Source organism: Petromyzon marinus, unplaced genomic scaffold, assembly GCF_048934315.1.
Source record: "Petromyzon marinus isolate PM22_M1 ecotype Great Lakes invasive population unplaced genomic scaffold, UKy_Petmar_22M1.pri1.0 PM_G_Scaffold_7, whole genome shotgun sequence".
Taxonomy (NCBI): domain Eukaryota; kingdom Metazoa; phylum Chordata; class Hyperoartia; order Petromyzontiformes; family Petromyzontidae; genus Petromyzon; species Petromyzon marinus.
In genome coordinates, this window is record NW_027423024.1 from 2,968,516 (window position 1) to 2,993,255 (window position 24,740).

Here is a 24,740-nt window from a genome sequence, read left to right on the forward strand (position 1 = left end):
TAATACACATTACATTTAAAGAATTACTAATCTACAACTCATTACTAATCATAAACAATGACTGATTACTAATCGATTATATAATTACAATACCCCCCCTCCGCCTCTAATCGCTGCACCTGATATGAGTTAAGTGATGACGTCACCCTGCTGCTCTATATAAAAACCGGGAGCAAGCGAGGGCTTTACCATTCTGGCGAATTGCTTGATGATGCTGGATGTATTTACCAGCGAAACGTCGTACTCAAACTGTAAATGTGGATTAACTCTTCAACACACCGGTGGGCTGAAGTAGTGAATTATTTGTCTTTTGTCAACGTGACACTTTTTTTGCTGATTGGCCGTGTCGGGTGGTGGAGGGTTACGACACATTTATAAATAAACGCGATCTAACCCAAAAACCTTTATTATGAATACACTGTACACTATACACTGCACACTATACACTGTACACTATACTATACACTGTACACTATACTATACACTGTACGCTATACTATACACTACTATACACTGTACACTATACACTGTACACTATACTATACACAACTATACACTACATTACTATACACTTCACAACTATACACTGTACACTATACACAACTATACACTACATTACTATACACTACACAACTATACACTGTACACTATACACAACTATACACTACAATTACTATACACTACACTACTATGCACTACATTACTATACACTACACTATACCCTACACTACTATAAACTACAGTACTATACGCTACTATACACAATGCACTACTATACACTACAATGTAATATACACTACTATACACTACAATCGGTCCTGGGCCTCCCCTTGGTTGACTCAAAAGAGTAGCTGGTGTAGCGGTGTGTCGTAGTAAACAAAGCCACTGGGGAGACAAAGGCGGTTCGGCGTGGTGCTGGCCACCCACCCCCTCATGTGCCACAGTGCCGGCAGCCTTGATAGGTGCTTCTCTTCGCTAACAGCACTTGCCCCTATAGCCTGCCGAGGCTACACGGGGGACCTTTGTGTCTGTGTGAGTGATGACATGTGGCTCCGTGATGCCTCTGTCCACTGGGATGCAGCTGAAGCCGGTGCCTGCGATGCTTCGTCTGCTGCAGTCGGTCGGTGTCGAGGGCGACACATTCACGTGGGAGCAGGTGGGTCCCATCACGGCCACCAACACCATCATCATCTGCGTGGCTAGGAGATGTTGACTACCTCGCCTGGTGTACAGGAGGTCGTGGGACCCACCATCATCATTATCAGGGTGGCTAGGAGATGTTGACTACCTCGTCTGGTGTACAGGAGGTCGTGGATTCTATCGCGACCCAGACACCTGCTGTATAATTTGGATTTGCAGGATTATCACAGATGGCTACGTGCGGTGCGAAAGAAGTTCAACATAGTACAGACGTTACACTCACCCACCCACTCACCCAACCACTCGTCCACCCACTCATTCATTGACCTACTCAGCCACCCACTCACCCAACCACTCACCCACTCCATTTACCCACACACTAACACTCACTCATCCAACCACTCACTCATCCACTCACTCACCCAACCACTCACTCTACTCACCCTCTAACCCATCCACTCACCCTCTAACCCATCCACTCACTGACTAGTCCATCTCTTCCGCCCATGCCACTAAATCACTGATCCACCCACCCACTCACTGATTCTCTCACTGATCCACACACCCACTCACTCACCTACTCACTCACCTACCCACCCACTCACCCACTCAATCACTCAACCACCCACTCACTCACCTACCCACCCACTCACCCACTCAATCACTCAACCACCCACTCACTAACTCATCCACTCACTCACCCACTCACTCACCCACCCACCTACTCACCCACTCAGTCACCCACTCGTGTGTGTGCATGCATGCGTGTGTGTGTGCATGTGTGTGGGTACGTCCTACGTAGGCGTACCACTACGTGGGACAATACATCAAGCGGAGACAACTTTACGATGTAGAGAGGCCGTACCTGGTGAGGTGTGGCGGGGACCCCCTGGGGGAGGTGTTTGGTGTGGAGGGATTCTCACTCAGAGATCCCAGGTGAGGGAGATAGAAAGAGGGTGGAGAGAGATTTGGTGGGTGGGTGAGTGAGTGTGGGTGAGCGGATGAGTTATTTAGTGAGTGAGTGGGAGGGAGGGCGAGTGGGGGAGTGAATTATTGAGTGGGTGGGTGAGCTGTTTAGTGAGTGGGTGAGTGATTGAGTGGGTGAATATTCTTTGGTTCTTTCACTAAAGTCACGTAGATAGAAAAATTATAATTTAAAAAGTGAAATAAAAATAAACAAACACGAGAGAGAGGGGTGGAGAGAGAGAGGGGCGGTAGATAGAGCCTGCATCCAAACCCAGCCTGGATCTCCCTGTCTCTCTCTTCCAGACACTCGGTGGCAGCGCTGTTCGTGAAGTCATTCTCCATAGTGACGGCCGACAGCAGGCGAGGTGAAGTTCCCCTCCCTCCTCCTCCTTACTCCTTCCTTCTCACTCCCTCCCCGGGTTCATAGCGCGATGTAGCGCTAACTACAATACCGCTACCCATATACAGTCATACACTCACTCACACACTCACACACACTCACACATTCACTCACATACACACACTCACACATTCACTCACTCACACTCACATATTCACTCACTCACACACTCACACACACTCACACACACTCACACATTCACTCACTCACACACACACTCACTCACACACTCACACACACTCACACACTCACACACACTCACACATTCATTCACTCACACACTCACACACACACTCACACACTCACACACACTCACACATTCACTCACTCACATAATCTCTTCTTTTTCTTCCCCTTCAGCCGGTGTCAACGTCACCACCACCTCCACCACTTCCTCTCCATCTTGCGCTCCAGCCGGTGGTGTTGGTGTGGGTGGTGGTGGTGGTGGTGTGGGTGGTGGTGGTGGTGATGGTGGTGGTGTGGGTGGTGGTGTTGGTGTGGGTGGTGGTGTGGCTGCTGGTGGTTGTGATGGTGGTGGTGTAGGTGGTGGTGTGGGTGGTGGTGGTGAGAGTGGTGGTGTAGGTGGTGGTGTTGGTGTGGGTGGTGGTGGTGTTGGTGTGGGTGGTGCTGGTGGTGTGGGTGGTGGTGGTGTGGTTGGTGGTGTTGGTGTGGGTGGTGGTGCTGGTGGTGTGGGTGATGGTGGTGTTGGTGTGGGTGGTGTTGGTGGTGTGGGTGGTGCTGATGGTGTTGTCGTAGGTGAGTGCGTGGTGTGCCGGAGTGAGCCGCATAGCTGCACGTTAGTTCACGGCGACAGCGGCCACCTTGCCACGTGCCGCCGCTGCGCCTTGGAGCTGCAGCAGCGTGGCATGGCCTGCCCACTCTGCCGCAGGGAGATCCACTCTGTGGTGCACACGTTCCTGTCCTGACACGACACACACACACAGACAGACACACAACAACAACAACCGCCATTCGCCACTAAGTGGCGGTGACGTCACCACGACGCTTATGCCAAGCTATGTGCACCCTGAGGCCACGTGAAGTGTCGAATGCCCGCTGGCAGGAGGTCACGGGGCAGACCCAGGTGCCACGGGTCGACTGACTGAGATCACTGGCTGATGCACCACCTGTGCCCCCTACTGTGCCAACCTGCTGTGCTTTAGCCACCCGGCGCTCCGCTCGTTCTGAGCGTCGCTCCTCCGCCCTCCGTTGTTGTTGGAGGGCAACTACCTCCAACTGCCCAGTAGCATCCTTCACGAGCCTCCACAGAAGCCGATCTTGACACCGCTGGTACCAGTCATCGGCAAGTCCACTCAGCTCCACGTCCTCCTGTACCACATCACTCCATCTCTTCTCTAGCCCGTGCCGCGCCCGCTTAGCCCCCTCGATCCGGCCGAACAAAAGCTGTTTCGGCATGCGGTGGCTGGGCATGCGGGCTACATGACCCAGCCATCGCAGCCTTGCCCGCCGGAGGAGCTCACCGATGGGACCTTGCCCAGATCTTTCAAGGATTTGTGAGCTCCTCACACAATCCAGTCTGGTTAAACCCAGGATGGATTGTAGGCAGGCCAGCCTAAATGTTTCTAACCGGCGAAGATGTTCCATTAGGGGGGGTCCACGTTTCGCAAGCGTAGAGAAGGGAGGGAATGACCGTGGCCGAGAAGACCTGAAGCTTAGTGCGGAGCGACAGACCAGGTAGCTTCCACACAGTGTTACGCAACCGATGAAAAGATATTGCCGTGATGCTGAATAATCCTTGCCAGGACCTTTCCCGGCACACTGAGGAGTGAGATGCCCCTGTAGTTGTTACAGTCTGTGCGGTCCCCCTTCTTAAAAAGGGGGACCACCAGGGCATCCTTCCAATCCTGCGGAACCCGTCCAGTGGTCCAGACCGTTATGATGTCATATAGGGCAGTCTGTGCACAAACGCCACCCTCAGCATTTCGCTTGGGAGATCATCTCTGCCCGCTGCCTTTCCTGGTCTCAGACTCCGGATCGCCTTCAGTACTTCCTCAACAGATGGCACCTCAGCCAACCACTCACAGGGGGTGACTTCTTCCAATATTTGAGGCACCGCAGCCACAGCAGGGTCATCCTCACTTTGTGCCACGATGTTTTCCTGGCTGAGGGATTTTCCCTCCCCCAGGACCTCACAGAAATGCTCAGCAAATCTGCAAACCTGTTCCTGGGGGTCGGAGATTGGATCACCGTTTTTTCCCCTAATGATGGTAATAGTAAACAGACACACACACACAGACACACACACAGACACACACACAGACACACAGACACGCACAACAATAACAACAACAACCGCCATTCACCACTCAGTGGCAGTAATGTCACCACGACGCTTGTGCCAGGCTATGTGCACCTTGAGGCCACGTGAAGTGTTGACCGACCGCTGGCAGGAGGTCACGGGGCAGACCCAGGTGCCACGGGTCGACTGACTGAGATGATATACACACACAGAGACACACAGACAGATACACACAGACACAGATACACACAGACACACACAGACACACACAGACACAGATACACACACAGAGAGACAGATACAGACAGAGAGAGACACACACAGACACAGAGAGACAGATAGATACACAGAGAGCGTTTGTTAATGTATGTCTCATTAAGGACAATTTAATGTTCATATCTTTACCTCAGAATGTAAAAAAAATGTTCCTCAATGTTCAAAATATTTTTTGTTTACCTCAGAATATTTATAAAAAATACTAATGTTATTTTTTTTACCTCAGAATGTAAAAAAGATTTGTTTTTACCTCACAATATAAAAATTTTTTTTACCTCAATGTAGAAATTATATTCTTTTACCTCACTCACACTCTTGAATGCGTTTATTGCCGTTTAACATATTAAACTTTTGCACATTTTACCTCATCGTTTCCTGTCATCACTTTACGAGTTCACCGTGTGTGCACTGTGTGTGTGGGGAGCGTTGGTGCGGCAAAGCAAACCCCTCCAGTGAAGGTCCCCCGTGTGGCCTCTAACAGACTGTAGGGGCAAGTGTCTCTTAGCAGCTCGCAGCAGCTGCGACCACCGTCACGACAAAATTATCTTACATCCACGTCCACCCTCTGTGTATATTCACACGCACGTGGGAGACGCGCTAACCCATCCCTAGCGATCCGAGCGGTGCGTCTTAAGAGTGCGAGGATTATTCTCCTGGCCGCTCTAACGCCGTTCCCACTCGACGAGCGACCTGACGGAGCTGCTTTCACTTGGTGCAGGGCAGGCCGCTCGCGTGGATCAAGATTGGCACAGCAGCTCAGTGGGGGGCTCCCTTACACCCTGGTGGCAATACACTTAGTTTAGTTTTACTTAGGGTCTCTGTTAGTGTGGGTCTCTGTTAGTGTGGGTCTCTGTGAGTCTCTGTGAGTGTGGGTCTCTGTTAGTGTGGGTCTCTGTGAGTGTGGGTCTCTGTGAGTATGGGTTTCTGTGGGTCTGTGTGGGTCTCTGTGGGTCTGTGTGGGTCTCTGTGAGTGTAGGTCTCTGTGAGTGTGGGTCTCTGTGAGTGTGGGTCTCTGTGAGTGTGGGTTTCTGTGGGTCTGTGTGGGTCTCTGGACCACTGGACGGGTTCCGCAGGATTGGAAGGATGCACTGGTGGTCCCCCTTTTTAAGAAGGGGGACCGCACAGACTGTAACAACTACAGGGGCATCTCACTCCTCATTGTGCCGGGAAAGGTCCTGGCAAGGATTATTCAGCATCGCCTTGCCAGGCACGCTGAGGAGAGGCTTGCGGAGCCCCAATGCGGTTTCAGGAAAGGGCGGTCCTGCACAGATGCCATATTTTTTGTCCGTCTGCTACAGCAGAGGTGTAGGGAATTCCAACAGGACCTACATCTCTGCTTTATTGACCTGGTCAAGGCCTATGATACCATCAGTAGGCCTGGGCTCTGGGTCGTTCTTCGTGCTTTTGGAGTACCTGACCCTCTGCTCACGATCATTAAGGACCTTCATGATGGTGAGCGGGCCCGGGTAAAACTACGTGGCCGGGAGTCAGAGCCATTCCCTGTACACCTTTGGGTGCGACAGGGATGTCCTCTGGCTCCCACATTATTTAACATCTATTTTGACCACGTAGTTCGTGAAGCCTTCAATAGCTGTACCGGGGGAATCTCCATATGGTACAGATATAATGGGAGGCTGATCGATGCCCGGATGCGGTCAAGGGATGGCTCCCTATTGCTCAACCACGTTATGTATGCTGATGATTTGGTAATAGCTGCTCAGTCAGAGGAGGAGTTGGAGACGCTGCTGCTGAGACTGGAGCGTGCCACTAAGAGGTGGGGCCTTACCATCAGCCCCACCAAAACTAAGCACCTGCCTGGGTATTTTGTACCATCGGACACTCCACCCCCACAACTCCCAATCGGTGATGGGGCAGTTGTGGAGAGAGTGGAGAGTTTCCCATACCTGGGCATTGTGCTTATGACTGGCTCCAGTTTAACAGCAGAGGTCTCACTCCGAATCAGTCGAGCGGCAATATCTTTTCATCGGTTGCGTAACGCTGTGTGGAAGCTACCTGGTCTGTCGCTCCGCACTAAGCTTCAGGTCTTCTCGGCCACGGTCATTCCCTCCATTCTCTACGCTTGCGAAACGTGGACTCCCCTAATGGAACATCTTCGCCGGTTGGAAACATTTAGGCTGGCCTGCCTACGATCCATCCTGGGTTTAACCAGACTGGATTGTGTGAGGAGCTCACAAATCCTTGAAAGATCTGGGCAGGGTCCCATCGGTGAGCTCCTCCGGCAGGCAAGGCTGCGATGGCTGGGTCATGTAGCCCGCATGCCCAGCCACCGCATGCCGAAACAGCTTTTGTTTGGCCGGATTGAGGGGGGTAAGCGGGCGCGGCACGGGCTAGAGAAGAGATGGAGTGATGTGGTACAGGAGGACGTGGAGCTGAGTGGACTTGCCGATGACTGGTACCAGCGGTGTCAAGATCGGCCTCTGTGGAGGAGGCTCGTGAAGGATGCTACTGGGCAGTTGGAGGCAGTCGCCCTCCAACAACAACGGAGGGCGGAGGAGCAACGCTCAGAGCAACGAGCGGAGCGTCGGGTGGCTAAAGCACAGCAGGTTGGCACAGTAGGGGGCACAGGTGGTGCATCAGCCAGTCATCTCAGTCAGTCGACCCATGGCACCTGGGTCTGCCCCGTGACCTCCTGCCAGCGGGCGTTCGACACTTCACGTGGCCTCAAGGTGCACATAGCCTGGCACAAGCGTCGTGGTGACGTCACCGCCACTTAGTGGCGAATGGCGGTTGTTGTTGTGTGGGTCTCTGTGGGTCTGTGTGGGTCTCTGTGAGTGTAGGTCTCTGTGAGTGTGGGTCTCTGTGAGTGTGGGTCTCTGTGGGTCTCTGTGAGTATGGGTCTCTGTGGGTGTGGGTCTCTGTTAGTGTGGGTCTCTGTGGCTCTCTGAGTGTGGGTCTCTGTGGGTGTGGGTCTGTGTGGGTCTTTATGAGTATGGGTCTCTGTGAGTCTGTGTGGGTCTCTGTGAGTGTGGGTCTATGTGGGTCTCTGTGAGTATGGGTCTCTGTGGGTCTGTGTGGGTCTCTGTGAGTGTGGGTCTATGTGGGTCTGTGTGGGTCTGTGTGAGTGTGGGTCTCTGTTAGTGTGGGTCTCTGTGGGTTTCTGTGAGTGTGGGTCTCTGTTAGTGTGGGTCTCTGTGGGTTTCGTGAGTGTGGGTCTCTGTTAGTGTGGGTCTCTGTGGGTTTCTGTGAGCGTGGGTCTCTGTTAGTGTGGGTCTCTGTGAGTGTGGGTCTCTGTTAGTGTGGGTCTCTGTGAGTCTCTGTGAGTGTGGGTCTCTGTGGGTTTGTGTGGGTCTCTGTGGGTCTGTATGGGTCTCTGTGAGTGTGGGTCTCTGTTAGTGTGGGTCTCTGTGAGTGTGGGTCTCTATGGGTCTGTATGGGTCTCTGTGAGTGTGGGTCTCTGTTAGTGTGGGTCTCTGTGGGTTTCTGTGAGTGTTGGTCTCTGTTAGTGTGGGTCTCTGTGAGTGTGGGTCTCTGTGGGTCTGTGTGGGTCTCTGTTAGTTTGGGTCTCTGTTAGTGTGGGTCTCTGTGGGTCTCTGTGAGTGTGGGTCCTGTTAGTGTGGGTCTCTGTGGGTCTCTGTGAGTGTGGGTCTCTGTTAGTGTGGGTCTCTGTGGGTCTGTATGGGTCTCTGTGAGTATGGGTCTCTGTTAGTGTGGGTCTCTGTTAGTGTGGGTCTCTGTTAGTGTGGGTCTCTGTGTGTCTCTGTGAGTGTGGGTCTCTGTTAGTGTGGGTCTCTGTGGGTCTCTGTGAGTGTGGGTCTCTGTGAGTGTGGGTCTCTGTGGGTCTGTATGGGTCTCTTTGGGTCTCTGTGAGTGTGGGTCTCTGTGAGTATGGGTCTCTGTGAGTGTGGATCTCTGTAAGTGTAGGTCTCTGTGGGCCTGTGTGGGTCTCTATGAGTATGGGTCTCTGTGGGTCTCTGTGAGTGTGGGTCTGTGTGGGTCTGTGTGGGTCTGTGTGAGTGTGGGTCTCTGTTAGTGTGGGTCTCTGTGGGTTTCTGTGAGTGTGGGTCTCTGTTAGTGTGGGTCTCTGTGGGTTTCGTGAGTGTGGGTCTCTGTTAGTGTGGGTCTCTGTGGGTTTCTGTGAGTGTGGGTCTCTGTTAGTGTGGGTCTCTGTGAGTGTGGGTCTCTGTTAGTGTGGGTCTCTGTGAGTCTCTGTGAGTGTGGGTCTCTGTGGGTTTGTGTGGGTCTCTGTGGGTCTGTATGGGTCTCTGTGAGTGTGGGTCTCTGTTAGTGTGGGTCTCTGTGAGTGTGGGTCTCTATGGGTCTGTATGGGTCTCTGTGAGTGTGGGTCTCTGTTAGTGTGGGTCTCTGTGGGTTTCTGTGAGTGTTGGTCTCTGTTAGTGTGGGTTTCTGTGAGTGTGGGTCTCTGTGGGTCTGTGTGGGTCTCTGTTATTTTGGGTCTCTGTTAGTGTGGGTCTCTGTGGGTCTCTGTGAGTGTGGGTCCTGTTAGTGTGGGTCTCTGTGGGTCTCTGTGAGTGTGGGTCTCTGTTAGTGTGGGTCTCTGTGGGTCTGTATGGGTCTCTGTGAGTATGGGTCTCTGTTAGTGTGGGTCTCTGTTAGTGTGGGTCTCTGTTAGTGTGGGTCTCTGTGTGTCTCTGTGAGTGTGGGTCTCTGTTAGTGTGGGTCTCTGTGGGTCTCTGTGAGTGTGGGTCTCTGTTAGTGTGGGTCTCTGTGGGTCTCTGTGAGTGTGGGTCTCTGTGAGTATGGGTCTCTGTGAGTGTGGATCTCTGTAAGTGTAGGTCTCTGTGGGCCTGTGTGGGTCTCTATGAGTATGGGTCTCTGTGGGTCTCTGTGAGTGTGGGTCTGTGTGGGTCTCTGTGAGTGTGGGTCTGTGTGGGTCTCTGTGAGTGTGGGTCTCTGTGAGTGTGAGTCTCTGTGGGTCTCTGTGAATGTGGGTCTCTGTGGGTCTCTGTGAGTGTGGGTCTCTGTGGGTCTCTGTGAGTATGGGTCTGTGTGGGTCTCTGTGAGTGTGGGTCTCTGTGGGTCTCTGTGAGTGTGAGTCTCTGTGGGTCTCTGTGAATGTGGGTCTATGTGGGTGTGGGTCTATGTGGGTCTCTGTGAGTGTGGGTCTATGTGGGTCTATGTGGGTCTCTGTGAGTGTGGGTCTCTGTGGGTCTCTGTTAGTGTGGGTCTCTGTGGGTCTCTGTGAGTGTGGGTCTGTGTGGGTCTCTGTGAGTGTGGGTCTGTGTGGGTCTCTGTGAGTGTAGGTCTCTCTGGGTCTCTGTGAGTGTGAGTCTCTGTGGGTCTCTGTGAATGTGGGTCTCTGTGGGTCTATGTGGGTGTGGGTCTATGTGGGTCTCTGTGAGTGTGGGTCTATGTGGGTCTGTGTGGGTCTCTGTGAGTGTGGGTCTCTGTGGGTCTCTGTGAGTGTAGGTCTCTGTGGGTCTCTGAGTATGGGTCTGTGTGGGTCTGTGTGGGTCTCTGTTAGTGTGGGTCTCTGTGGGTCTGTGCGGGTCTCTGTGAGTATGGGTCTGTGTGGGGCTCTGTGGGTCTCTATGAGTATGGGTCTGTGTGGGTCTGTGTGGGTCTCAGTTAGTATGGGTCTCTGTGGGTGTCTATGTGGGTCTCTATGAGTATGGGTCTCTGTGAGTCTATGTGGGTCTCTAGAGTCTCTGTGGGTGTCTGTGTGGGTCTCTGTGAGTCTCTGTGAGTCTGCGTGGGTCTCTATGAGTATGGGTCTCTGTGGGTGTCTATGTGGGTCTCTATGAGTATGGGTCTATGTGAGTCTATGTGGGTCTCTATGGGTCTCTGTGGGTGTCTGTGTGGGTCTCTATGAGTCTACGTGGGCCTCTGTGAGTCTCTATGAGTCTCTGTGGGTGTCTGTGTGGGTCTCTGGGTGTCTGTGTGGGTCTCTATGGGTCTCTATGAGTCTCTGTGGGTGTCTGTGTGGGTCTCTTTGGGTCTCTCCCTCCCCCCCCTTTAACCCCTGGCCGTCGCCTCCCCCTCGGGTGCGGCCACGCCCACACCTCATCCAATCAGGAGTCCCTGGCTCACGGACGTTGCGTCACCTCCGGCTTCCGGCGCTCAGCATCACTTCCGGGGCGTGGAGAGTCCTGGGAGTCGGCGGCTGCATCACGTGACGACTCCCACGTGGCTGCGTGCTGCCCGCTCCGTCCGTAGTTACCGTGAAAGACTTGAAACTTGCTGTATTTAGACTATATCGTGACATATTGAGGCGTTAAAACAATCACGGTTTGTTAATTGAACGATTTCCCTTCCCGCCGTGTAATAATGGACAGTGTTTGGTAAGACTTTGTTTTGTTTTTCATCATAACGGGACACATTTTTTACATTATTCCACATGCATAGCGGGGCTAGGGTGTGAGCTTGAGACGTTTGGAAGCCGGTTTAGCATGAGCACTTTTAAAATTTCGTCAATAATGTAATCGGTGTTGCTCAAGCAAATACATTATGAAGTTTGCACACGTGTCAGTAACAAATTGCATTTTTTTACGCATGCAAATGTAGTTTCTTTTCCAAGTGTTGTGAAAATGCTACCTTTATTCTTAATGCTCTGTTGAGCACGAAGTGCCCGTGGCATAACCTGTGGTAATCTCCATATATATAAAAGGCAAAGTTGTGATTGTGTGTTTGTGCTTCTCCACATGCAACAAACTGGAAATTTGCCATGTGCGTACTTTCCAGACTGTACACCATGCACAAATTATGAAAATACACTTTATTTTTTGGGGGGGGGGAGCTCAATAATGCATTTAATTTTTGCACGGCAAGTGAGCTGTGACGTCAAATCTGTCACGTGAACACTTGTGTGTGCACCCAGCACGTGCCTGTCCGAGTAATAAACTCCACTCGTGAACACTTGTGTGTACCCAGCACGTGCCTGTCCGAGTAATAAACTCCACTCGTGAACACTTGTGTGTACCCAGCACGTGCCTGTCCGAGTAATAAATTCCACTTGTGTGTACCCAGCACGTGCCTGTCCGAGTAATAAACTCCACTCGTGAACACTTGTGTGTACCCAGCACATGCCTGTCCGAGTAATAAACTCCACTCGTGAACACTTGTGTGCACCCAGCACGTGCCTGTCCGAGTAATAAACTCCACTCGTGAACACTTGTGTGTACCCAGCACGTGCCTGTTCGAGTAATAAACTCCTGAGCACGAGGCGCGAGCGACGGACCAAGACATGGACAGAAGCGAGTGGTGGCAAGGCGAGTTGGCAGACGACATCTACCGCGTCCTTCGAGAGAAGGTATCCGCCTCTTTCATCAATAGGCCTCCTACACGCAGACACAAATCCTACGAACTGATTTACACGGCATGTACGTTCGAGTGCTCGACTCGCAGCGAGAGGGTTGCAAGTTCAATCCTGGCCAGCGGGTCGACCCGGCCCCCTATCTCTCCGGGGACTATAACACGAGCGATACGGTACCTTGTGGAAGAATAAAAGTGGCTGTGCTTTGGAGGTACAGATCTCCACACCTCGTGGTTTTTTTTCATCGTAGGCTGAGGACTACCGAATGAGTTCTTCGCCATCTTTCACTCGCTTGAACAGGGAGACAATTTTGGCCGTGGCTTTTGTCATTCTTGGTTTGCGTGACGGCGAAAGTTAAATGCTGTGGCCCACCGTAACCGGGCGCGTCGCCTCCTTAGACCCCCAGAATAATCTATTATCGTTTCAAAACACCTCTTGACCTCTTGACCCAACTCCACAGCGTCCCAACTGCCCTCCCAACCCCCGTGTCCTCGTTTTTTTTCCCCCTCGCAGGAGCTGTCGCTGCCTCGGTTTTGCGCACGCTCGCCCCAGCTGCACCTCCGTCGCCACTTCGTCGACCTCCTGGCAACGCTGAGCGAGCGCCTGCAGCTGAGTGTGGCCACGCACCACCTGGCCATCGCAATGTTAGACGTGTTCATGGACCGCCACGACATCACCGTCCGCTGCCTCTACACCTGCTCAATCTGCTACCTCATTATAGCAGGTCGGTCAATCGCTCACGTGACCCACCCACCCACCCGATCACTCGCTCATCTCTCGCTCGCACGCTTGGTCGCTTGCTCACCGTCGGCATGCGTGTCCCTGACACCCTGCGCAGCCAAGTTCGAGGAGATGGATGAGCACGTGCCGCGACTGGACTGGGTGAACCGGCTGGAGGTGATGATCAAGCAAGGGCTGAGTCTGTCCAAGGAGGAATTACAGCAGACGGAGGTAGCTGCATGCCCCTGTTAATTCGGCATGCAATGTTTCACCCCCCAGAACCGTTCCGTGCATTGTCATGATTCAAGGTCGCGATTTGATTCAAGAAACCAATTGTTTTGTCTTGTTACTTTACAATCTTACTCTTTGGGTCTGTCGGTAAAGTCACGTAGATAGAAAAATAATTAAAAAATTACGACGTTTCGATGGCAACACAAGCAGTCGTCCTCAGGTGATTGCTTGTGTTGCGATCGAAACGTCAAAGACCCAAAGAATATGAACACATCATCTCTGTTTCATGCCAACTAATTATTCTGTAGACAATTTGAATGTACAGCCCGAATTTGAATATAGAAGCGTGTCTTCTTACTAGATAACAGGAAGGCAAAAGCTGCAGAATAACATTACCACAGCAGACCTGACAAATGAACGTGGAGTGGTGCTCATTTATTTGCACGGCGCTGGAACAAGTGCAGGAAATTCTCCCTATGGTGGGGCTCAGTCTCTCCATAAAACAATCACCCCGTGACGATTTGCTTGCGTTGCGATGGAAACGTCGTGATATTTTTTATTAATTTTTCAATCTACGTGGCTTTTACCGAAAGACCCAAAAGAATATGACGGCCATTGCATTTACCCGTGCAGACGAAGGGCCGAGTTGACTCCTTGACCAGACATTTGAACTGTTTGCGAGCCATGCACCAACCCGACTAGTTAAGCAACCATTGGAAAGATGTTCTAAATCGAACCAAACATTAAACTAATTTTCAATGGTACAGTATATTTTTCAAGTAGTGGTACCCCAAACTTTCGCAGCTCTTAAATTCCCTTTTCACACCATCAATAGGTAAACTCCCCCCCCCCCCCCGCGCCAACTGGCAAGTGCACCCGCACGTACACCACTTCTATGCTAAGTCGGCCAATCAAATGCTAATTTTTATGCTAATTCCTTTGTCAAGGCACCTTGTTTCCTTGCGCACAGCTTAAAGGTCGCGGTCTGAGCGTGGCTGTGTTTCACTCCAGCGCTGTCCTCGAGACCGCCTGATCCCTTCACCTGATGAAGGCCACTTGTGTTGTGGCCGAAACGTCGTGATTTTTGTTGTTTTATTTTTTACCTACGTGACTTTACCGAATAGAACCAAAGAGTATGGATCCTTGCAGTCACGAAAGCTTTAAATCTAGAATAGTTAAATAAACCCTCCAGGCAACACACAGCAGCGTGGCGGACTGAATGCTTCACGCAGTGGTGGCAGCTGTGCCGTGCCAGCCCACTCTCCCGTCTGCCTCCCCCCTGCACAGTTCCTGCTGCTGTGTACACTCGACTTGAACCTGTGCACGCCCACAGCGGCGCACTTCGTGGACTACTTCCTGTGGCTGTCGCGGCGTGAGGATGCCCCGGCTGGAGGCTCGTCCTACCGGCACGCGTACACGACCAAGTACACGGCCCACTTCCTTCAGCTCGCCCTGCAAGGTGCTCGCAGAGCTGTAGAGGAGCGCTTCGTAGGCAACGCTAAGGTGACCAGCGAAGAAGGGACAGTGCCTGAAACGTCACCGAATATATATTTTTTTCCAACGTCGGAATGTTGATATTCTTTGCTCTTTCGGTAAAGTCATGTTGAAGGGAAACAATAAAATAATAAAATATATATAAAACAATAAAAATTCTCACGACGTTTCGACCATAACACAAACGGTCGTCATCAGGTGTGTCGGTTTGCATTAATTTATTTATTTTAAAACAGGGTATTTATTTAAAAAAACGTCAGCGCCACGCGCAGCGATTTGGCAGTTTATTTAGAAGGACGAGTCCATCTATGTTCTGAAAAGAGGAAGGGGGAGACGAAAAATTAATGTATGCTGTCTGAAAGCCACCGTAAGCGTGAACAGGTCTTAATTGATTGTTCACGCTTACGGTGGCTTTCAGACAACATACATTAATGTTTCGTCTCCCCCCTCCTCTTTTCAGAACATAGATGGACTCGTCCTTCTAAACAAACTGCCAAATCGCTGCCCGTAGTGCTAACGTTTAAATAAATAAATAAACACACACAAACACCGTTAATAAAATAAATAATTTGATGCGAACCGACACTTCTTTCAAATGTTTCTTGCCGTTGCTTTTCACACCTGATGATGACCGTTTGTGTTATGGTCGAAACGTCGTGAGAATTTTTATTGTTTTATATATTTTATTATTTTATTGTTTCCCTTCAACGTGACTTTACCGAAAGAGCTAAGAATATGAATTACTGCAGTCACAAAAGCTTTAAATCAAAATTTTAGTCGGAATGTTTGTTCAAATGTTCAGGGTGCCGTTGGCCCAACGTTCCTCGTTCACTGGGTGCTTGTGCGTTTAAGCGTCTGTGTGTGTGCCTGTCTGTCATTCCTGTGTGCAGGGTAGAGGTGGCGTAGCGGTTAGCGCTACGCTGCAGCTACGACCCTGGACACCCTGGTCCAACGCCCGCTCACGGCTATCACCGGTGACGATTATCTGAACCGGTCCTGGGCCTCCCCTAGGTCGACTCGGCCTCAAATGAGTAACTCAATGTGGTGTGTAAACATCGCCAGCACTGGGGAGACAAAGGCGGCCGGGCGTGGTGCTGGCCACCCACCCCCTCGTGTGCCACAGTGCCAACCTTCATAGGTGCTGCTACTCGCTAGCAGCACTTGCCCCAAAAGTCTGTTAAGGCTAAACGGAGGGTTTTTGTCTTTGTGTGTATGCAGACCACGTATTCCTGAGTTTCCGTCCATCCGTGGTGGCGGCTGCAAGCATAGCATTGGCCCGTATAGAAGTGAAGCTGCCCTCTGCGTGGACTCTGTACATGCAACACTTCACTGGCCTTGCCTGGGAGATGATCCTGCCGTGCGTGGAGCAGCTGATTTGGTGATTTGCACAACAAAACAACACAAAGCTCTCCTAAGTGACCGTTTAAGAGACCTATTAAGGCTGAGTTGTGGCTCACGAGGCAGCAACGTGCTCTTTTCTCTCCACAATTTATGTTTACAAACCAATACCGGTTACCCGTTCAAGCCGAATTTACCCAAGGGAAATTGAATACAGGTTATGCGTCGCTGCCCGAACCATCACTGCTGCCCAAACCATCACTGCTTTAAGATTAACTGTTAGTCACAGGAAAGTGAAAGTTGTCTCCCAGGTCAAATGAGCGATGTCGGTGGGACCGAGGTAGTCGTGTCGATTCAACAGTCACACGGTGGAGGCCAGTGTCTCCAGAGGACAAATACTGTTGTCAAGTTGGCATGACGAGAGACTACTAAAAAAACAACGAGTATGCCATTTTCTTTGGTTCTTTCGGTAAAGTCACCACCACGTAGAGTGAGAATAAAATAATAAAATAATAAAATTCTCACGGCGTTTCGGCCACAACGCAAGCGGCCGTCTTCAGATGAATGGTACAGACCTGTTTGCGTTGTGGCCGAAACGTCGTGAGAATTTTATTGTGTTATTTTAATATTTTATTCTCATTCTACGTGGTGGTGACTTTACCGAAAGAACCAAAGAAGATTAATCCTTGCAGTCACGAAAGCTTCAAATCGAAAAGAGTATGCCATTGTGCAACAGATGGCAAATATTTTAAACAATATCCATGACGACTAAATGAAGCTGATATGTGGATTCCTGTGCGTGCGAATTTTCACGTCCTAGTCCATCACGGATGCCCTGAGACTCGGTGAGGTGCTCCAGCATTACCCATGGTGCCTTGTGACTCATTGGTAGATGGGCCCTTATGGTTGAGGTTTCTCATCACCTTGCTGAATTAAATAAGCAGACGAACGCTAAACGATTAAACATTCCTCTGGTGCTGTTGCTGGCTTCTTAGTATTTTGGGCCTGTGCTTAGCAACCGTTATTTAAACACAACAACATTAAGTTACACACTCTTAATTTTTAGAGATTGGGGAGTATGGATTTCAGATTTTGCCCCAGGGTTGTTTCCACTTATGTTATATTGAGGACAAACTACTACAAACGACAGTACTATGCAGTGGTGTTAATTACTGCAGTACATCCTAGATGTTTTTATTTATGTTAAATTATTATATTGCTGTCAAGGGCACGGTGTGATATTAGGTTCAAGGATTACAAGATGGCTTGAACCTAACATGATTAGACCCACATGCATGGACCTGTGTGTGTCAAGATGGGCTTGAACCTAACATGATTAGACACACAGGCATGGACCTGTGTGTGTCAAGATGGGCTTGAACCTAACATGATTAGACACACAGGCATGTACCTGTGTGTGTCAAGATGGGCTTGAACCTAACATGATTAGACCCACAGGCATGGACCTGTGTGTGTCAAGATGGGCTTGAACCTAACATGATTAGACACACAGGCATGGACCTGTGTGTATCAAGATGGGCTTGAACCTAACATGATTAGACACACAGACATGGACCTGTGTGTGTCAAGATGGGCTTGAACCTAACATGATTAGACACACAGGCATGGACCTGTGTGTGTCAAGATGGGCTTGAACCTAACATGATTAGACACACAGGCCTGGACCTGTGTGTGTCAAGATGGGCTTGAACCTAACATGATTAGACACACAGACATGGACCTGTGTGTGTCAAGATGGGCTTGAACCTAACATGATTAGACACACAGGCATGGACCTGTGTATGTCAAGATGGGCTTGAACCTAACATGATTAGACACACAGGCATGGACCTGTGTGTCTGTTCTAACTCTACGTCCTCCCCCTGTGTTCGAACTCTTCAGTAAATACAACTTCAACAGGAAGCAGGTCATGGAGCTTCAGGAAAATCCTGCTGTCCACTCTGAGCAGCCCTCCCACTCAGCCTCAGCCATACCACGTGTGCCTCGTCACCAGTCAACTCAACAGCAGCAGCAGCAGCCGCAGCCACTACAGCAGCAGCAGCAACAGCAGCAGCAACAGCAGCAGCAGCAACAGCAGCAACAGCAGCAGCAGCCACAACAACAGCAGCAGCCACAGCAACAGCAGCAGCAACAGCAGCAACAGCAGCAGCAACAGTAGCAGCAGCAGAAGCCACAGCAGCAGCAGCAGAAGCCACAGCAGCAGCAGCCACAACAACAGCAGCAGGAGCAACAGCAGCAGGAGGAGCAGCAGCAGCCACAGCAGCAGCCACAGTAGCAGCAGCAGCAGCCACAGCAACAGCAGCAGGAGGAGCAGCATCTGGTGCCCAAGTCGGTGCAGACGCCACCTGTGGAGGTGGGTCAGGAGATGGAGTCGCCGCCGCCGTTCAGCAAAGAGACCCTTGGCAACATTTGGGATGACCAAGAGTTGGCCGCGCAAGCCGCGTGTCAGCAGGAACCTGGCCATCGAGCCGCACAACAGATACATCAGCAGGCCGTGCGGTGATTGATGTTGCATTTTCGGCAGGGCACCGATTTCAGGAATGCAGAACGCGGAGCGAGTTGTCGGTCAAACCTCAGCTCGTCAGAGCTTTGGTCGGCAAGCTGTGGGGGGGGTGGGGGGTGTTCAAGGAGGCTGTAGATTCATACTCTTTGGTTCTATTGGGTAAAGTCACGTAGGTAAAAAATAAAATAATAAAATTCTCACGACGTTTCGGCCACAACACAAGCGGCCTTCATCAGGTGAAGGGACGAGACTGTCTGGAGGACAGCGCTGGAGTGAGCTGTAGATTACCGGCAACGAAAGCGTTGCAGAATCTTCGCGACGGTTGCAAATTTCAGTTAATGAGGCGTCGTGCCGCACGCAATCCCGTGACATCGCAAACCGACTTCCACTGTATAATTTCGATTTGAAGCTTTCGTGACTGCAAGGATTCGTCTTCTTTGGTTCTTTCGGTAAAGTCACCACCACGTAGAATGAGAATAAAATAATAAAATAACACAATAAAATTCTCACGACGTTTCGGCCACAACGCAAGCGGCCGTCTTCAGGTGAAAGGTACAGAACTGTCGGGACGACAGAGCTTCAATGAACGATGTTAAGATTCGTAGCGACTTCTCCCAACCAGCTTAAAAGTCGCTACGAATCTTAACATCATTCATTGAAGCTCTGTCGTCCCGACAGTTCTGTACCTTTCACCTGAAGACGGCCGCTTGCGTTGTGGCCGAAACGTTGTGAGAATTTTATTGTGTTATTTTATTATTTTATTCTCATTCTACGTGACCTTACCGAAAGAACCAAAGAGGATGACTTCCACTGGTCAAGAGGCCAGCCGAACGCCGACAAATACTGGGTCGGCCTGCAGTTAAAAGCCACGCTGTTCGGGCCCGGCTCCGCTCTGGCCATTTTATGTTTGGCCATGAATTCAAATGGCCAAAGAGACATAGTAAGAAAATGTCTTCAAGCCTAAGTGAGCATTGGTTGATGCTTATTTTCACGGGAGTTTCTCAGCCAGTGAAGATATTTTTTAAGGACATGTCTGTGAAGCTATCGTTGCCGTTCCACAAAGCGGTACTTACTGCGTCAATCCCGGAGGAATAATTGGTCGCGAAAGCCTACGTGTTAAACTGGAATAATTGCAGAATCTACCTCTTGTGTGGGAATTGAACTGGTAACTATCTGGTTATAGGTTGGACACTTTTATCACTGCGCTACACTGAACAACATTACCAAATACACTGAACATAATGTGCTATCTGTTTAGCCGTTAAAATAATTGAGAAACAAAAAAACCATGCGTGCAATTTGTACCAATCTCATGTCTCTGTTTCGGGGCATAGTTTTATCCCAAAGCCACCCAGACACTTCCACTAAACAGTGCGAACTGTGTCTGCTACTTGTTTTTATATATTGCGACCTTATCACTTATGCACCTCTCAGAAAGAACGTGTATTAATGAAATTACGTGTAATTATAGGGATGGCAAAGTCAGGTTCGCAGTTTTCTGCATCGACATGTGAAAGATGCTCCTCCGGACAGGTGTAATGCTGTAATTTCATTGTGGATAATTATGTACACTTTAAATGGGCACATTTAATCCTGTGTGTGACTGGGTGACAGCATTTAGAGTCAGAATTATTTCTTGCATGTGAGGCAAGGGAATAATTCATTGTTTTAGACTAATAATTTAGAAAAAAATTATGTTACTGATAAAACTGTCTTCCTGCTCAAACGATCATGGCATGATATTCGTATTTGTGGTCCTGATACAGTGTTGATAATTCCTTTAATATCACCATCAAAGAGTATTTAAACCTGTAATTGACGAAAAAATCCGATCATAACAGCGCAGGTTGTAAAATCATGTTTTACTTGCAAATAAACACGAACGGTTTCTTCTTAAGCAGTGCATTGTGGTTCTCTTACCTTTGGTCACTGTCAAAATAAATCTGAGCAAATCTGACCGACTGTCAGTTAGAACCAATACAGAGATGGGTAACTCTAGGCCCATTTGGTCATTGATCAGATTCATCAGTGTGGTATCATCACCTTTACAGAGATGGGTAACTCTAGGCCCATGTAGTCATTGATCAGACTGATCAGTGTGGTATCATCACCAATAGAGAGATGGGTAACTCTAGGCCCATGTAGTCATTGATCAGACTCATCAGTGTGGTATCATCACCAATACAGAGATGGGTAACTCTAGGCCCATTTAGTCATTGATCAGACTCATCAGTGTTGTATCATCACCAATACAGAGATGGGTAACTCTAGGCCCATGTAGTCATTGATCAGACTCATCAGTGTGGTATCATCACCAATACAGAGATGGGTAACTCTAGGTCCATGTAGTCATTGATCAGACTCATCAGTGTGGTATCATCGCCAATACAGAGATGGGTAACTCTAGGCCCATGTAGTCATTGATCAGACTCATCAGTGTGGTATCACCACCAATACAGAGATGGGTAACGCTAGGCCCATTTAGTCATTGATCAGACTCATCAGTGTGGTATCATCACCAATATAGAGATGGGTAACTCTAGGCCCATGTAGTCATTGATCAGACTCATCAGTGTGGTATCACCAATACAGAGATGGGTAACTAGGCCCATTTAGTCATTGATCAGACTCATCAGTGTGGTATCATCACCAATACAAAGATGGGTAACTCTAGGCCAATGTAGTCATTGATCAGACTCATCAGTGTGGTATCACCAATGCTCACTGCAGTGAAGACTGCCTCTGGCAAGCCACACATGTAGAGTTACCACTTTCACACCGCGGGGTCAATTAGCTGGGCTAATTCAAAGCTGCTTAAGAAAAATACAATACAAACTCAGCGTCTGATGTCACGCTACTGCTAAGGCAAGATGAGCCCATCATAATAGTAACACTGTGTGTATGTACACCTATGTTAACCACACTGTGTGTGTACACCTATGTTAACCACACTGTGTGTGTGTACACCTATGTTAATCACACTGTGTGTGTACACCATGTTAATAACACTGTGTGTGTACACCTATGTTAATCACACTGTGTGTGTGTACACCTATGTTAATCACATTTTGTGTATGTACACCATGTTAATCACACTGTGTGTATGTACACCATGTTAATCACACTGTGTGTATGTACACTATGTTAATCACACTGTATGTATGTACACTATGTTAATCACACTGTGTGTGTACTGTTAGGGTCGCCGGCCCCCGGGATCTCTCCCGCCTGCGACCCTGTCCGCGAAGGACCGACGCTCCCAGACTCCCCACTAGTGTGGGAGCTGCCGCCGCTGCACTCCTCACCGGGCGGGGAAAGGTCGCCGCGCTCCTGTTCCCCCCCCTGTGCTGTCCCCCCCCGAGTCCGGGTTTCCTGCCGATGAGGCATCGCCCTCGACCGCCCTGGGGCCCGCTAGCGCTTCGCTGGCACCCGAACGCGACGCTCCCCGCCCGCGCAGTCCCACGCACCAATCACACGCGGGTAACCGGGGGTTAGAGGTCGGAGGGTAAGCGACGTCGTTCGTACCCACTCTGGCGATTGGGGGGATTGGGTTAAATGGGTTTAAAGGGCTATGCGATGGGCATGCGTGCGAGCTGGGTATCCGCTCGCAACGGGGGAGTCCGCCGCCGACGGTTTGTAGCGCCCACACCCCACGCGGCGCCGCTCCACACACGCGGCGACCACCGCGAACAGCGAGCGCACCCACGCTTCCACTCTCTTTCCACACCCTCGCAAAAACCACACCAGTCCGTTATGTAATCGCTGATGATTTATTCCACCGGGTCGGCGAGCCCTTATTTAACCGAGTTAGTCGGGATCGGCGGGGCAGGACCAATCTATCTCTCGATAGTCGGCACTATACTCTACCTGTCGTTCTCCCCTTTACCCTCTCCGGTTTTCTTTTTAAGCTAAGTCCCAACTCCCTCTTTCTCTCCCTCCCTTACTCACGGTTGCACTATACTCTACCTGTCCTTCTCCCCTTTACCCTCTCCGGTTTTCTTTTTAAGCTAAGTCCCAACTCCCTCTTTCTCTCCCTCCCTTACTCACGGTTCGTCGTCACTGCCGGCTGGTCCTCGCGGCGCGTCGATACGTCCCACGGACGTTCGCGCGGCTGGACTCGGGAGTTGACGGGCCTGGGGTTGACTCGAGTAGCCAGAGACCCTTTTTCCTTCGCCCTGACTCGCTTTATTCTTTCGACATCAAAAGGGCTACCTGGTGCCGACTCGCGGGCCAATCAGCTCGCTGGGATCACCCGCCAATCGGTAGGCCCATCTGTATCCCTGCATCCCCCGGGCCGTTGCTTTCAGCGACGTCCGCATCTAAATTTACCTGCTCAGCGGCCATCCAGCCAGAGGGCGACCCTGCTTTCCCGCCGCTCGTGGCTCTGCCCTCCTCCCTACCTGCCCTGCCGACCCGTGTGCGTGAGGTGCGTACTAACCGCGGTGGCGGGGCAGCCCCGCCGTGAACATGTCATTTCTACTCAAGTCACGGCGCCACGGTGTGTGTTAGCGTCGGAGGAGACCGTCCAATTCCCTGGCCGCAGGAAACCGTGAAGATTATCCCTTTACGAGGGCTTCTGGGTGAAAACCTGTCGGCCAGGGTGTCTCCCCACGCGCTCTAATGGTGGGGGGAGTGCGTGCGTGCGTGTTCCGGTGGGGGGGGTGGGGAGGTGGTGGGGTGGAGCAATGTCGGCCTCGTCGCTCGGGGCGGCGAGATCGCAGGTGGGCCACCCGCCGATCGGCTCCGTGGCGGCGGCATCACAGTACACCATGTTAATCACACTGTGTGTGTGTATACACCATGTTAATCACACTGTGTGTGTGTACACCTATGTTAATCACACTGTGTATACACCATGTTAATCACACTGTGTGTGTACACCTATGTTAACCACACTGTGTGTACACCTATGTTAATCACACTGTGTGTGTACACCATGTTAATCACACTGTGTGTGTACACCATGTTAATCACACTGTGTGTGTGTACACCTATGTTAATCACACTGTGTGTGTACACCATGTTAATCACACTGTGTGTGTACACCATGTTAATCACACTGTGTGTGTACACCATGTTAATCACACTGTGTGTGTACACCTATGTTAATCACACTGTGTGTGTACACCATGTTAATCACACTGTGTGTGTACATCTATGTTAATCACACTGTGTGTGTACACCATGTTAATCACACTGTGTGTATGTACACCATGTTAATCACACTGTGTGTGTGTACACCATGTTAATCACACTGTGTGTATGTACACCATGTTAATCACACTGTGTGTGTGTACACCATGTTAATCACACTGTGTGTGTGTACACCTATGTTAATCACACTGTGTGTGTACACCTATGTTAATCACACTGTGTGTGTACACCATGTTAATCACACTGTGTGTGTACACTATGTTAACCACACTGTGTGTGTACACCTATGTTAATCACACTGTGTGTGTACACTATGTTAATCACACTGTGTGTATGTACACCATGTTAATCACACTGTGTGTGTACACCATGTTAATCACACTATGTGTGTACACTATGTTAATCACACTGTGTGTGTGTACACCTATGTTAATCACACTGTGTGTGTACACCATGTTAATCACACTGTGTGTGTACACCATGTTAATCACACTGTGTGTACACCATGTTAATCACACTGTGTGTGTACACCTATGTTAATCACACTGTGTGTACACCTATGTTAATCACACTGTGTGTGTACACCTATGTTAATCACACTGTGTGTGTGTACACCATGTTAATCACACTGTGTGTGTACACCTATGTTAATCACACTGTGTGTACACCATGTTAATCACACTGTGTGTACATCATGTTAATCACACTGTGTGTGTACACCTATGTTAATCACACTGTGTGTGTGTACACCATGTTAATCACACTGTGTGTGTACACCATGTTAATCATACTGTGTGTGTACACCTATGTTAATCACACTGTGTGTGTGTACACCTATGTTAATCACACTGTGTGTGTACACCTATGTTAATCACACTATGTGTGTGTGTGTACACCATGTTAAACACACTGTGTGTGTGTACACCATGTTAATCACACTGTGTGTGTGTGTACACCATGTTAATCACACTGTGTGTGTACACCTATGTTAATCACACTGTGTGTG

General features: G+C 50.0%; 2 protein-coding genes across 2 annotated transcripts; both read left to right on the forward strand.

Moving 5' to 3' along the window:
* The first annotated feature begins 1,057 nt into the window (after positions 1 to 1,057).
* On the forward strand, positions 1,058 to 11,137 carry LOC142920168 (E3 ubiquitin-protein ligase Mdm2-like). The gene is made up of 5 exons (XM_076062637.1): positions 1,058 to 1,156; positions 1,943 to 2,076; positions 2,410 to 2,471; positions 2,867 to 3,001; positions 11,037 to 11,137. The coding sequence occupies exons 1-5, from the start codon at positions 1,058 to 1,060 to the stop codon at positions 11,135 to 11,137; spliced, it is 531 nt and encodes a 176-aa protein (XP_075918752.1).
* On the forward strand, positions 11,109 to 20,477 carry LOC142920201 (cyclin-J-like). The gene is made up of 7 exons (XM_076062678.1): positions 11,109 to 11,302; positions 12,147 to 12,270; positions 12,787 to 12,997; positions 13,112 to 13,224; positions 14,512 to 14,683; positions 15,937 to 16,096; positions 17,959 to 20,477. The coding sequence occupies exons 2-7, from the start codon at positions 12,205 to 12,207 to the stop codon at positions 18,233 to 18,235; spliced, it is 999 nt and encodes a 332-aa protein (XP_075918793.1). The 5' UTR covers positions 11,109 to 11,302; positions 12,147 to 12,204; the 3' UTR covers positions 18,236 to 20,477.
* The last annotated feature ends 4,263 nt before the right edge of the window (positions 20,478 to 24,740 follow it).